Source organism: Hypanus sabinus, chromosome 15 (assembly GCF_030144855.1).
Source record: "Hypanus sabinus isolate sHypSab1 chromosome 15, sHypSab1.hap1, whole genome shotgun sequence".
Classification (NCBI taxonomy): Eukaryota; Metazoa; Chordata; class Chondrichthyes; order Myliobatiformes; family Dasyatidae; genus Hypanus; species Hypanus sabinus.
Window position 1 is genome coordinate 55,228,198 of NC_082720.1, and position 16,042 is coordinate 55,244,239.

The following is a 16,042-nucleotide window of genomic DNA, read 5'->3' on the forward strand; positions in this document are numbered from 1 at the left end:
ATTTTCAAGGGATGTGATTATATTGGGCGAGTGCAAATAAAGACAGCTGGACATCCAAATCTGAAAAAGATTTATTATCATTGGCACAAGAGATTTAGCAGATGCTGGAAATCCAGAACATAGTACACAAAATGCTGGAGGAACTCAACAGGTCAGGCAACATCTATGAAAATGAAAACAGTTGATGTTTCAAGCTGAGACCCTTCATCAGACTGACTTACTTGATGTGAAATTTGCTGTTTTGCAACACAGTCACCATCATTGTGTGCCATGATGTTTTACGTAGGTGATCATGGCCTTCCATCTATCTGTCTTTACTCTGACTCTTTTCTTTGTTCATGTTCTTAGTAAATTATTTTACAGAAGTGGTTAGCCATTGCCTTCTTCTGGGCAGTGTCTACACAAGACGGGTGACCTCAGCCATTATCAGTGACCTTTAGAGATTGTCTGCCTGGTGTCAGTGGTCGTATCACCAGGACTTGTGATCTGCACCAGCTGCTCATACGACCATCCACCACCTGCTCCCATGGCTTCACATAATCCTGATTGGGGTGCAGTACAGTGCAAAGACTTAAAAATGCTACAAATTACATAATAGTACAATATAGGAATATCAATGAGCTGGTATTGATGGGTTCATGAACAGTTTAGGAATCTGAATGTGGAGGGGAAGAAGCTGTTCCTGTGTTGTTGAGTGTGGGTCTTGTACTTTCTTCCTGACGGTAGATTTGAGAAGAGGACATGCCCCAAATGGTGAGCGTCCTTAGTGATGGATTCTACCTTCTTGAAGATATTCTGGATTGTGGGGAGCATTGTGCCTGTGATGGAGTTGAGTCTACAACCTCTCATTATAACCACCTTCTTCCCGCAGATTTGCTCAACAAATATTTACATTAATAATAGGCAAAGAGCTATTCAAATACAGTTTAATGGCTTTAGAGTTTGTCATTAATTAACTAGAAAAGAGAGTCAATTCCTTTTATTCACCCCGGCATTTATAAGAAGAATGTAAATGACAGATGCCCCAAATGACTTCACAATGAACTCAAAAATTCCTACCTCTGCCTGACAGGAGTGTGTATGTTTTCCCTGAGACCGTATGTGTTTCATCTGGGTGCTCTGGTTTCCTCCCACAGTCCAAAGATGTACTGGTTGGTAGGTTCATTGGTCCTTGTAAATTGTCCCACGATTAAGCTGGGATTAAATCAGTGGGGTTGCTTGCAGCAAGGCTTGAAGGGCCAGAAGGGCCTCTTCTGCACTGTATCTCAATAAATAAATGAGTGAACGAATGAATAAATAAATCATTCTCAATGATCAGAATTCAGAATCAGGTTTAATATCACCAAAATTACTCACTTATTTACTGCCTGTTACTCCTTTGGCATTTAGGGCAGCAACAAAGATCCTTCATCTCTGGTGGTGTACAGAGCTTCCTTCGTCATGGCAGTAGCTGCCTCTCTGTTTTCACTACTGTCTGCCATGAAAGGAGACTCAGGAATATCATCACACTCAGACGGATTACTCGTTGGCTGTTCCATAACAGTTTTGTTTGACCAGTCAGGGCTGTCAGTCCTGAGCTGAACCCCGGAAACCAGAGGATTGGTGGATCACTCAGTCTGACTTCTGCTTGGCATGGGTGAGCCTACCAAGAGCCACAGCATAGCTCCCTGGGTCACTGAGGCATGCAAGCAACGAGGTTGTAGTATTCTTGAATATCACTGGAATCTGTCATAAAACTTGTTGTTTTGCAGCTGCAGTACTTTGCAATTTGCAATTTTAAAATAATTATAAATTGCAATAAGAAGAATATATAAATAAAATAAATTAAGTAAGTAGTGCAAAAGAGTAGAACATAGTAGTGTGCTAGTGTTCATGAGTTCAATGTCCATTCAGAAATCTGACGACAGAGGGGAGGAAGCTGCTCCTGAAATGTTGAGTGTGTGTGTGTTTAGGCTCCTGTACCTCCCTGATGGCAGCAATGAGAAAAAGGAACACTGTGGGTGATCAGGGTCCTTAATGATGGAGGCTGCCTTTTTGAGGCATTGCCTTTTTAAGGAGACCTTGATTCTTGGGGGTCTAGTGCTTGCAGAGTTTAACAACTTTCTGCAGCTTTTTCTAAGCTTGTGCTGTGTCCCCTCCACACCAGATGGTGGCGCAACCAGGTAGAATGCTGGCCATGGTGCTTTTGTAGAAATCTGAGTGTGTCTTTGGTGACATGCTATGTCTCCTCAAGCTCCTAATTAAATATGGCTGCTGTTGTGCCTTCTTTGTAATTGCATCAATATGTTGGGCCCGTGATAGATCTTGAGAGATCTGACACCCAGGAACATGAAATTGCTCACCCTTTCCACTTCTGACCCCTCAATGAGGACTGGTGTGTGTCTCCTTGACTTCCTTTTTCTGAAGTCCACTAACAATTCCTTGGTCTTACTGACATTGAGTGCAAAGTTGTTACTGCCACACTACTCAACCAGTTGATCTAGCTCACTCCTGTATGTCTTCTCATTACCACTGGAAATTCTGAGAACAATGGTTGTGTAATCAACAAATTTATTGATGGTACTTGAGTTGTGCCTAGCCTCACAGTTATGGGTGCTGAGGGAGTAGAGCAATTCTCTAACCACACATCCTTGATGTGCACCAGTGTTGATTATCAATGAGGAGATGTTATTCCTGATCCGCACAGACTGTCTTCCGGAGAAGAAGTCAAGGATCCAGTTGCAGAGGGAAGTACAGACACCCAGGTTTTGGAGCTTGTTGATTAGAACTGAAGGCCTGATTGTGTTGAACACAAAGCTGCAATCAATAAACAGCAGACTGATCTATTGTCCAGGTGATGCAAAGCCGGGTGGAGAGCCAGTGAGATTGCATCCACTGTAGACCGATATAAAATCTACATCGGATTACACCCAATCCACGTGCTTGTCTAGTCCCTTAAACTGTATCGGGTGTCTGTGCTTTCTATAAATTTCTCTGCAGTTTTGTGGCTTGGCTCCTTTTGAGTTACAGTACTTCCAAGTCTGTAGCATACGGAAGCACCAACACTCACAGTTTCCCTTCCAAATGACAGGGCAGGCTGGAATTAGAGCAACAGCAAAATGCTGGAGGAACAGGCAGCAACAGATTCAGGTCTATATATCATGTGTACGTTGAAACATACAGTGAAATGTGTCATTTGCGTCAACAACCGACAGTACCTACAGCTGTGCTGGGGGCAGCCCACAAGTGCTGCCGCACATTCTGGTGCCAACATTGCACGTCCACCATGTTCAGCAGAACAACAACACAGCACACAATACAGAACAGCACGGGCAGCAGTAACAGAGCAAAACAACCCCCTTTCCCATCCTTCTGCCCTCTTACACAGGCCTCAAACCTCAGGGCAGGCCACCTCCAGGCCTCCAGTCGGGCCCGGAATCTCAAACTCGTAGGCTTTGGGCCTTCAAACTCCAGTCTTTGGCCTGGGCTCCCAGACTTGGATAGTGTCTGATAAATGATCTTGAGTCTTGAGTGATGATATGGGAGCTAGCTAGTTGGGAATCTTGGTTGAACTACTAGCATAGTAGTTAGTGTGAAGCTATTACAGCTAGGGACGTTCCAGAGTTTGGGAATTCAGTTCCGGCGCCATTCTGTAAGGAGTTTCTATACATCCTCTCCATGGAATGTGTGGGGATTCCCTGGGTGTTCTAGTTTCCTTTGATAGTCCAAAGATGTTTTGGGTAGGTTAATTATCACGGTAAATAGTCCCATGATTAGGTTAGGGCTAATCGAGGTTGTGGGGTTGCTGAGGTGGTGTGGCTCAAAAGACTGGAAGGGCCATCTCTGCGACGTACTGCCAAATAAGTAAACAAATAAAAATAAATAAATAAACAGAAATACACATAGATGGATGAATAAACCAATAGATAAATAAATAAGCAAGTAAGTAAGTAAATAGATAGATAGATTGGAATAGATGTGACAAATTAGCATTCATTTTGAGCAAGGCTGAGAGGCAGAGACATTATAAAGTATTGGACAGATCATGCTTGTAGTATTGGGAGCAGTTTTGGGCCCCTTCTCTAAGAAAAGATATGCTGGCATTAGGGAGGGTCCAGAGGACTTTCATGAGAATGATCTCAGGAATGAAAGGGTTAATGTATGAGGAGAGTTTGATGGATCTGGGTCTGTTCTCACTGGAGTTTAGAAGAATTATGGGGGATCTCATTGAAACTTATCAAACAGTGAAAGGCCTAGATAGAGTGGATGTGGCGGGGATGTTTCTCATGGTGGCGGAATCTAGGACTAGAGGGACTGACTCAGAATAGAGGGTTGTCCTTTTAGAATGAAGATCAGGAGGAATCTCTTTAGCCAGACAGTAGTGAATCTGTGGAATTCATTGCCACAGATGGCTATGGAGGCCAAGTCACTGGTTATATTTAAAGCAGAGGTTAATTGGTTCCTGATTAGTTAGAGCAGGGGTGTCAAACTCATTTTAGGTCACGGGCCGGATTGGGCAAAATGCAGCTTCATGCGGGCCGGATCAGTCGGGCGCGTGCGAACGCAGCTTTCATTGCCTCCGTTTTTTCAGCCTGTTCTCATGTGTCTCAGTCTCTGCTATAACTACAAAGTGTTTCACTTCACAAATTCCGTTTCTTATGAAGAAGACTGCTGAGCAAGCATTATTTTTATGATTGGTATTAACCTACAATCATAGGCTTCATATCGCCAGGCCATTAATAATTAAAATAATAGATCCATCTAAAATGATCTCGCGGGCCGGATATAATTGTACGCGGGGCTGGATGTGGCCCCCGGGCCTTGAGTTTGACACCTATGAGTTAGAGTGTCAAAGATTATAAGGAGAAAGCAGGAGAATGGAGTTGAGAGGGAAAATAAATCAGCCATGATGAAATGGTGTAGAAGACTTGATGGGATGATTGGCCTAATTCTGGCTACTTCGGCTTATGATCTTATGGGTTGAGGAAGATTTACACTGATACAGCCCACTTCAGTACATAATAATGTCCTGAACACATTTTCCTCCATCAAAGTTCTTCCAACTATAGCCATGACATTGTAGAGAGCAATTTCCACCATATCTGTAAACAACAAGGATCTAATTTCAGTACGGATGAGGAATGGCAAGGCTCAGAATGTGGAGCAACAAGCCAGATGTTGTAGGAACTCAGTGGATCAGGCAGCTTTTCTGGGGGCAAATAGACAGTCCACATTTCAGACTGGACCCTTCATCCCCACTGGTTCAAGAGCCTGATGGTTGAGGGGTAATAACTGTTCCTGAACCTGGTGGTGTGAGTCCTGAGATTCCTGTACCTCCTCCCTGATGGCAGCAGTGAGAAGAGAGCATGGCCTGGGTGGTGGGGGTCCCTGATGATGGATGCTGCTTTCCTGCAACAGTGCTCCATGTGGATATGCTCATTGGTGGGGAGGGTGCTGGACTGGGCCTTATCCACTACTTTTGTAGGATTTTCCTTTCAAGGGTATTGGTGTTTCCATACCAGGCTGTGATGCAGCCAGTCAATATACTCTCTACCTCATATCTATAGGAGCCTGTCACAATTTTGCAAACTTCTAAGGAAGTAGAGGCATTGCCTTGCTTTCTTCATAATCGCACTTACGTGCTTGGCCCAGCTGCTGTTCTGCTTTTGGGTCAAACAGGCTCTACATTTCCTGACACCCAGGGTATCCAATATGAGATGCCGTTCATCAAGATTGTGTTTAGCCACACCCGGTTATTGGCTTCAGGATAAACATTCTCTAAGTGCAAATTTGTTGAATGGTCTTTATGAGAGGGATTGAGTTCAATATTTTATCAGAAATTTGCCGTCATTGACAGTACAACCCTTCCTCTGTATTTTAAGCGACAAAGCAACACAAACTCTAAGGGATATGACACGCCATCAGATGCCTAACCCATGTCTCCCAAACAGATCCTTTACTCCCAATTGAAGGAAGGTCAAGAGCTCTTGGTGCACAAATGAAACGCTTCAAAGATAATATCAAAGTCATAAACACGAGAAATTCTGCAGATGCTTGAAATCCAGAGCTAAGCATACAAAATGGTGGAGGAACTCCCAGATTAGGCGGCATAACGAGCTGACGTTTCGGGGTGAGACCCTTCTTCAGTACTGGAAAAGAAGGGGGGGGGGTGGGTGCTGCCAGAATAAAAAGCTAGGGGTCGGGATGGAGGATAGGTGAAGCCAGGTGGGTGGGAAAGATGAAGCGCTGGAGAAACAGGAATCTGATGGGAGAGGAGAGAGAACGGTGGGAGAAAGGGAGGAAGGAGGGGCACCAGGGGGAGATGATAGGCAGGCGAGGAGAAGAAGTAAGAGATCAGACTGGAGAACGGGGAGGGGAAAAATTTGCGGAGGGAGAAATCGATGCTGCCTGTTCCTCCAGCATTTTGTGTGCGTAAATTAAAACCAGCCTGAAGACATTCAACGTTACATCTAAAATCTGGGAAGACATTGCACTCATAGATACACCTGGAAGAAATCTGTCCGTGAGGGAGATGTGCTGCACAAGAGCGACCTCGGCTGTACCACGGAGAACGAACGGCAGCTGCGAAAGGAGAGAGCAAACAACCAAATAACTCGATCAGTAACCACAGACCAGACACCTCTTACTCTTGCCCACATTACACGAGAATATGTAGACTCCGGATCGGTCTCTACCCACTGATAGATACCATTCTGGACTCGAATGACCGCACGACTATCACGGCAAGCGGATTACAACCTGCTCTGCATGGACTCGCAGAGAGCAAGCCAAGCCGAACTATAAGCCAAGCTATAAGTTAAGTAAGGCTAGTAAAAAATCTCAGCTGTGCCAATCTTGCAAATTTTATTTGCATTTCAGTGAAAAACGCCATTTTATCAACAGCTGCCCTCAAAATCCTCTTTATTGTTGTTCTGTGATGCGCAGGCAAACTTGGACTTAAGATTGGAAGAAGGCAAAAATCTGTTCAACAGACGCAAAATGCTGGAGGAACCCAGTTGGTCAGGCAGCGTCTATGGAAATGAATCAACGGTGGACGTTTTGAGCCGAGACCCTTCATCAACACGGGAAAGGAAAGGGAAAGGTGCCAGAATAACAAGGTGGGGAAGGGATCGAGTACAAGGTAGGAGGTGATATGTGAAACCAGGTGGTTTGGGGAGGGGGATGAAGCTGAGAAGTGATAGCTGGAAAAGGCAAAGGGATGGAGAAGAATGGATCATCGGATGAAAGGGGAGGAGGAGGGACACAGAGGGGAGGTTATAGGCAGGTGAGGCAAATAGGTAACAGGTCAGGGTGGGGAATGGAGGAAGAGGGAGGGGAAAATTACTTGAAGGAGAAATCGGAATATGAGCTGTTGCTTCTCCAGCCTATGGCGGAAAAGGACCGATACGACGGATTGGGAATCTGTTCAGTTTCAAGCGAAGTTAAGTCGTTTAAGATTCGGATTTCAAGGCAAGTTCAAGTTTATTGTCATTCATACATATACCTCCAAACGAAACAACGTTCCTCCGGACCAGAACTACACAACGCAGTATTTATAACTCACACAAAACACATAAAGTGATATTACCAGAAATAAATTTACAAATAATAACATATATTTCAGAAAATATATTAGTTTTTTTTGAAATCGAATCGCAAATGGGAATGGTGGTTCCGGAACGGAGCTTTGGCACATTAGCCACATGCAGCTTTGCCGGTGAACGGGCTCCTTTAGAAACTGTTAGCGCGGTTCCTCCAATGAGGCGGGGAGCCGGTGGTCCCACTCCTCCTCCTCCTCCCTCCCCCCTTCCCCTCCTCCTTCCCCGTCTTAGCGTTAAGCACAGTAGCAAGGCAGAGAGGGGGCGAGCGAGCAGCAACGCTCCGAACATCCCCCACGCTGTCAGTACAACAGTGGACCGGCGGCAGCAAGAGATGTGGGCAGACGCGCTTGAAATGGGCACCTTTGTGCCCTTGTACGAATTCGGGATGTCAGTGCATCGACTTGGCCCTGTTAGGCTTGCCTACGATTTAAACACGCGAAAATAAAGTTTTTTTATGTTTGCGGAAGAGAGAGAAAAAATAGATTTGAGTTCACTTGCGCAAGCGACGGCAGGAGTCTGGGCCATTGCTGTTGTGATGTCTGCTTCGGATGGGAGCCGCTCTTTGAACGGGTTCGTTTTATCTCTGCTGATCTTGCTGGGGATTTTAGAGGGAGCTTGCGGACAGATTCGGTACTCCATTCCCGAGGAGCTGAAGCACGGCGCTTTCGTTGGGAATATAGCCGACGATCTGGGACTCAACGTGGCCGAACTGTCCGCCCGCAGGTTCAGGATGGTTTCCAGTACCAGAAAGCAATATTTGGAGGTGAATTTGGAGAATGGGATTCTTTTCGTGAACGAGAAAATGGACCGGGAACAACTCTGCGGTATTAGTCCCACCTGTTTCCTCAACCTTGAAGTTGTGATCGAAAACCCCTTGGAACTGTACCAGGCTGAAATCGAGATTATGGATGTTAACGATAATGCCCCCAGTTTCCCGCGAAACCACGTTAGGCTGGAGATCACCGAGTCGGCGGCTCCGGGAGCTCGGTTTCCCTTGGAAAGTGCGCAGGATCCGGACGTTAGCACCAATTCTCTCCGCACCTACCGTCTGTCGCCGAACGAGCACTTTCTCCTGGACGTTCAGACTCGCAGCGAGCGCAGCAAGTTGGCCGAACTCATCCTGGAGAAACCGCTGGACCGCGAGCAGCTGGCGCTTCATCGGCTGGTGCTGACCGCCGTAGACGGAGGGACACCCGAGAAATCCGGTACCGTTCGCATTACAGTAGCCGTGCTAGACGCCAATGACAACGTGCCTGTCTTTGACCAGACCGTGTTCACGGTGAGGATGAGGGAGAACGCTCCTACTGGGACTCTGGTCATCCAACTGAACGCCACCGACTTGGACGAAGGTACCAACGGCCGCGTCGTTTACTCGTTCAGCAACCATGCTGACGAGAGGGTGCGGGAACTCTTCACGGTGGGACCCCAGAGCGGGGAGGTGAGGGTGAAGGGAGTGCTGGATTATGAGGAGGTCCCCGTGTATGAGATCTTCGTACAGGCGAAGGACCTGGGTCCGAACGCCGTGGCAGCTCACTGCAACGTTATAGTGGAGATCGAGGATGAGAACGACAACGCGCCGCAGGTCGTGTTGACCTCCCTGTCCAGCCCCGTCCCGGAGGATGCTCCACCGGGCACCGTCATTGCCCTGATCAGCGTGACTGACCGCGACACCGGAGCCAGTGGCCGGGTAAATTGCCGATTGCTCGGCGGCCTCCCGTTCAAACTCCTGCCGTCCTTCAAAAAGTATTACACGCTGGTCACCGATGGCCCGCTGGACCGAGAGGCAGTGCCCGAGTACAACATCACGGTGGCGGCTAGCGACGGGGGAAGCCCTTCACTCTCCAGCAACACCACCATCGCCGTTAGAGTGTCGGATGTCAACGACAACGCACCGCGATTCACCCGGCCGTCTTACACCGTCTACATCACGGAGAACAACGCGCCGGGCGCCTCTATCTGCTCGGTTACGGCCGTGGACCCCGACCAGAACCAGAATTCCTACCTCTTTTACTCTCTCGTGGAGAGCAGAATCCAGGGAATGTCTATCTCCACCTACGTCTCGGTGAACTCCGACAACGGTAACATCTACGCTCTGCGCTCCTTCGACTACGAGCAACTTAAAAGTTTCCAGATCCAGATTCAAGCGCAGGACGCCGGGTTCACCCCGCTCAGCAGCAACACAACTGTCAACGTCTTCATCCTGGATCAGAACGACAACGGGCCGGTGATCGTGTCGCCTCTGGCCCGGAACGGCTCGGTGGCCGAGGAGACGGTAGGGCGTTGGGCGGAGGCGGGCGCACTGGCGGTCAAGGTGACGGCGGTGGACGCGGACGAGGGCCAGAACGCCCGGGTCTCTTACCGGCTACTTCGGGCCAGTGAGCGTGGCCTGTTCAACTTGGAGATGCACACAGGGGAGGTCAGGTTGGCTAGGCGCTTCGGGGTCAAGGACTCCAGCCAACAGAGGCTGGTAGTTCAAGCCAAGGACAACGGGGTGCCCCCGCTCTCCGCCACCGTCACCATCGTATTAACGGTCGTGGATGGTCTAGTTAATAGCAAGCCGGAACTGACCAGCGAACCGGAGCCTCACTCGGATTTAACCCTCTACCTGATCATCTCCCTGGGCTCCGTTTCGTGCTTGTTCCTGGTCGCTATCTTGGTCTTGGCTCTCATCAGGTGTCAGAGAAATCGAACCCGCGGGCACGCCAGCCCAGTGATCAGCTGCTGCTCCAAACCTTGTCCGGGTCGAAGGAGGGACTCCGGCGAGGTCTATCAGAAATCCAATGTCAATGTCCAGCTGGCCGCAGGTGCAAAGGGAACCCCGAGCGGCTCGGAAGCCGCCGGCTGCCGACTCCCTTCCCAGGCTTACTGTTACAAGGTGTGCCTGACCCCCGAGTCGGCTAAAAGCGACTTTATGTTCCTCAAGCCTTACACTCCGCAGAACAACCAGATTGAGGGTCGCGACGCCCGAGTGACGGGGCGTCAAGGTCCGATGGCCGGAGTCGCTTCCAAAGCATCGGGGGAGGTGAGCCTGCCGACCCTTATGCTCAGGGTTGGAAGTCAGAAGCCTGGCAAGATTTTTGTTTTAACAACCGTCATTCTATTCCATCCTCACATACATTAAAACCCCATATGAGGAGGGCACTGCCAACGGGCCTCAGGCGAACAGAGATTAACTTCAAGTTTATTGACATCTGACTGTACACATACATACAACCAAACAAAACAACGTTCCTCCCCCGGACCACAGCGCATCCAAAAACATATACTACACGCAACACATAAAACAAAGTATTATTACAAATTATTTTGAAAATATAATTCAAAATTTATGTAGTGCGCAGCACAGGTAAACATTACACAGTAAACAATAATGAACTCGCTGTCCTAGCGTCATGGTTGTGCTAAACTCTGCCAAAGATAACCTTTTGAAGGAACTGTCTAGCCCCTCACCTTTTGATGTTCCTCCACACCTCTCCGGCAAGTATATACAATAGACAATAGACAGTAGGTGCAGGAGTAGGCCCTTCGGCCCTTCTAGCCAGCACCACCATTCACTGTGATCATGGCTGATCATACACAATCAGTACCCTGTTCTTGCCCTCTCCCCATATCCCTTGACCCCACTATCTATAAGAGCTCTATCTAACTTTCTCTTGAATGCATCAAGAGACTTGGCCTCCACTGCCTTCTGGGGCAGAGCATTCCACATATCCACCACACCCTGGGTGAAAAAGTTTTTCTGCATCTCTGTTCTAAATGGCCTACCCCTTAGTCTTAAACTGTGGCCTCTAGTTCTGGACTCACCCATCAGCGGGAAAATGCTTCCTGCCTCCAGTGTGTCCAATCCCTTAATAATCTTATATGTTTCAATCAGATCCCCTCTGATCCTTCTAAATTCCAGTGTACACAAGCCCAGTCGCTTCAACTTTTCAACATATGACAGTCCCGCCATTCCAGGAATTAACCTTGTGAACCGACGCTGCACTTCCTCAATAGCAAGAATGTCCTTCCTCAAATTTGGAGACCAAAACTGCACACAGTACTCCAGGTGGGGTCTCATCAGGGCCCTGTACAGCTGCAGAAGGACCTCTTTATTAATACTCAATTCCTCTTGTTATAAAGGCCAGCATGCTATTAGCTTTCTTCACCTCGTTATACCTAGTTCCTCTTAGAATTAACAACGTAACGCACGCTTGAGGAGCACACAGCAGGCTGGGCAGCATCTGTAGAGGGAAGTAGGCTGAGGATGTTTCGGGTTGGCTGTCCATTTCCTTCCACGGGTGACTTCTGCCCCCCTGAGTTCCTGCAGCAGCTGGTGAATGGTCCCGGCCCGCAAAGTCGACTTCCACAGGGCAGAGCTCCTCCAGCATCTTACGCGTTGCTTCGGATTCCAGCGCCTGCTATATCTCGTGTCTCCCCTTTGAATGACCTTACCGTCCTCAAGATCATAGCTTACCATCTAAAACATCTCCTGAACACACCCCAGCATTTTCCCCACCCAGTTACACTCACACTGTAGCAAAATGTTTTGCCAGTGAACTGTATGAAATGTAAAATACACTCGGTCAATCGGAACTCGCAGTATCAGTTTCTGGTGACCTGTCAGGGCTAGGCTCCACTCCGTTCTTCCCTACTGTCTCCTAAGTGCCCCCATGCCCGCTATAATATTTCCGATAATGTCAGAGATTTGCAGACCTTTCTTGATGTTAAAGGAATATCGTGGCTATTGTAGTCTTGTAGAATAGTACGTGAGGTTAGCGGAGGAAAGCTCGCTGGTGTAAAAGATGATCCTAAGGTCTATTAAGTGGCGAAACAGCTAAATGGTACCCATAAAGTATAAAATGACCAACTCTTTTCCTGAAAATTGACAGTTTCGTATTAAAACCTACTGTTTGAACCTACATCTCACACAGATATATTTTTATTTAGAGATAGGTGCATACACCCATGCGACAAATAAGCTACTAACCCGTACGGATATGGAGTGTGGGCGGAAACCAAGGCACCCGGGGGAAACCTGCTTGTACAGACTCCTTAGAGTCAGCAGCGGGATTGAAACATGTCGTTGGCACTGTAAAGCGTTACGCTCACCCCGCTCCCCGTGCCTCCCAAATATAAAGGACGAGTCACGCTGGCGTTTTATTGGCCAGGAAAGGGAGGTGCGGGACAGGTCTCTTTTCACCTGCTCATGAGCCGCCCATGCAGATCAGATCGGTCTCCCTCCAGCCTGATGATTAACCCAGGACCTTAGCGTTCTGACCTACACAGTCCTTGTGTATTTTCTGACAATGACAAGAAATAACATTAAAAGCTATGGTATAAAAGTCCGAATGTTGAGATATAGTGGGCCGAAGGTTCACACTGTATGACTCTATATGACGTGTGTAATTGTATTTTGGTTAGAGATAGCATGGTAACAGATCCTTCCCGGCCCAGAGCCCACGCCGCTCAGTTACACCCATGTGACCAACTAACCTACTGACCTTTGGAATGTGGGAGGAAACCCAAGCGGTAACATGAAGAACGTAAGGCTTCGCAGCGCCAGCGGCCCGGGTCCAGTTCCCGCAGCTCTCTATGATGAAATTCTACGTTCTCGGTGGTGTCCTCCCACAGTGCAAAGACCTACCGGTTAGCAGGTTAACTGGTCATTATTAATTGTCCTGTGACTAGTTTAGAATGGCCGGAAAGGCCATTCCTGCGCTGTATCTCTAAATAAATAATAGTCACTTTTAATCATTTCATTGCCCCCAGCTTATAAATTATTTTTTTTTGGTAAATTAATTCACAAGATCATGATTAGGATTCCAAACACGCCCGAAATACATGTTCATACAGAGCTATGGGAGGCCGTGAGTGTTCATATACTGCAGCCACTACGATAGAGAACAGCCTTCGCCGGATAGTGGCGGGGTTCTCCTGGACTGCCCGTCAACCGAATGGCTTAGTGGATCACTTCAGGGTTTCCTTCAGAGTCGACCGGAGTCACATCGAGGTAGAGGGGAGGGAAGAAGTCAAAAGCAATATTGGCATTCATTTCGAGAGGACTAGCACCTAAAAGCAAGGATGTGATGCTGAGAGCCTTTATAGATCAGGCCTCACCAGGAATATTGTGAGCAGTTTTGGGCCCCTTATCTAAGAAAAGATGTGTTGGCATTGGTTAGATTCTAAAGGAGGTTCATGAGAATGATACCGGGACTGAAAGGGTTAACGCTCTGGGCCTGTACTGGCTGGTTTAGTAGAATGAGGAGGGATCTAACTGAAACCTCTCGAATATTCAAAGGCCGAGATAGAGTGGACGCGGAGAGGATATTTCCTTTAGTGACAGTGTGTTTGATCAGAGGGCGCAACCTCAGAATAGAAAGATTTCCATTTAGAACAGAGACAAGGAGGAATTTACTTAGCCAGAGGGTGGTGGAATTCATTGCCATTGAAGGCTCTGGAGGCCCAAGTCACAGGGTATATTTAAAGCAGAGGTCGATAGGTTTTGTTTAGTAAGGGTGTCAACACTTACGGGGAGAAGCTACGATAATGTGGTTGAGAGGGATAATAAATCAGCTACGATGAATGGCGGAGCAGACTGGATGGGCTGAATGGTGTAATTCTGCTCCCTTACCTTTTGGTGTTAAGAGCCCTCACCCTTTAGGACCTAGACAGGTTAGCAAAAAAAAAAGATGCAGCGAGTTCTGATTTCCTGCCTGCTGATCAGGGACTTGAACCCGCGACCTCTGGGTGAACGATCCGGTGGTCTGAGCCTAAACAGAAGCCACGCTTCCCCCAGCTCATCTGAAGTTATCCGACTCCGAACGCAGAGTTGGGGCTGTGTGGGCGTTGGCTGTCCATTGACACCCATGGATTTCGAGGCGCCTTTGGAGAGGAAAGCTGACACATTAACACTGCCCGCTACGTTTTTTGTTAAAATCTTTTATTATATTCTGAGTAGACGGATTTGTATTGGGTATTCTTGTATTAGAGCGACGCGAACTATTCGCGGCAGGTAATCATCCTTTCCTTCACGCTGTGCTCGTTATCGCTGAGACACAGCGGGGTGCTAGGGCGGGGAGTCGAGGTATGAAGAGTGGCAAACGTTAAGCCTTGTTAATGTCACCAGACTGGTCCGAGTTCTTTTGAAGATAAATTATCCACTTTATAATATCACACAGGCGCATGTAAAAAAGGCCAGTCGGCCCAACATGCCCGAAGAGCGCTCATTTCTTGGCCCTCTCCTATCCCATCATAGTCCTGCGTTTTCGCCCGAACAAGTATTGGGAGGACAACTAAATTGGAGAGGGGGACTCCCCCATCTTAATTTTGCTTCTGGTGTTCTATATGGCGAATCCTACGTGCTATCGGAACTTTAAATGTGACTATTCTGTTGGCGCTGTGGTTTTGCACCTTGTCCCCCGAGGAATGATGTTTCGTTTCGCTGTATACGTTTGTATGGTTAAATGACCATTGAACTTCAACTTGAAATGCGATTACAATTGAATCCTTTCACCCCACCTCCTATTCGATGGGCTGAATGGCCTAATTCTGCTCCTATGTCGTAAGCGTTGTATTTTACTGATGGATTCCATTAAGACAGGGGTAATAAATCGGCTACGATGAATGGCGGAGCAGACTCGATGGGCTGAATGGTGTAATTCCGCTCTCACCGGCTCTCGCATCTCAGAATGCTTTGCTTAATTTCCAATTAGTTCACTCCAGCTTGCGATCGGAACGTTATTAGATTGTGTATGTTGGGTTATGGAGTTGAACAGGCCATTGCTAGTGACATCGTCTTTATTGAACAAATCGATCTGGATCGCGCTGTCCCTTTCACCAACATCTACAAATCGATGCAGCTGTGGTTTTCTACCAGCGTTTCACAGCAAACAGAATTAATATTCAGCGCGACGAAGAGCGCTCAGAACCTTTGATGCAAACGTTTATTCTTCTCTGTCTTCAACGTTTTTTTTGGCTGTACTGTCAGGCCGATAACATCAATTAATTCTGATGTGCAGAGAGAGAGAGAAGGGGTTAGGGAGAGAGACAGAGAGCAAGAGAGAGACCGACAGAGAGAGAGAAGGGAGATAGGGTGAGAGAGCAAGAGAGACAGAGAGAGGGAGAGGGAATGAGAGACCGGAGCGAGGGGGGAGAGAGAGAAGATATTGTACGCGAGAGGAAAATATCCCAATTGACTGCCCTAGGTTATTCTTCGCGTCAGCTGCATAAACGAAGCGCATTACTGAAATGCGAATGTAGAAATTAACTAGATCTTTGCGCAGAGAGGATTTTTGAAAAGGAAGGTTTCGGACAGCTGACGCGGCGCCGGCGATGGTTTAATAAAACACACATTTAATTAACGTCAAACTTAATCCAATCAATATCATTAGCTTCAGAGAGGACCATGAAAACCAAAATTGTCCACTTTATAGACGTACTTTGTACTCTGACCTTGAAACGCTTTTACCATGAGCGCTTTG

The 16,042-nt window shown here is 47.5% G+C and overlaps 1 protein-coding gene across 1 annotated transcript in view; it reads left to right on the forward strand.

The window, feature by feature from the left end:
• The first annotated feature begins 8,115 nt into the window (after positions 1 to 8,115).
• The window catches only part of LOC132405170 (protocadherin-10-like), a 44,192-nt gene continuing 36,265 nt past the window's right edge, over positions 8,116 to 16,042 (forward strand). Inside the window, exon 1 of the mRNA XM_059989867.1 lies at positions 8,116 to 10,602. Coding sequence (XP_059845850.1) covers positions 8,116 to 10,602 — 2,487 coding nt within the window. The remainder of the gene's footprint in view (positions 10,603 to 16,042) is intronic.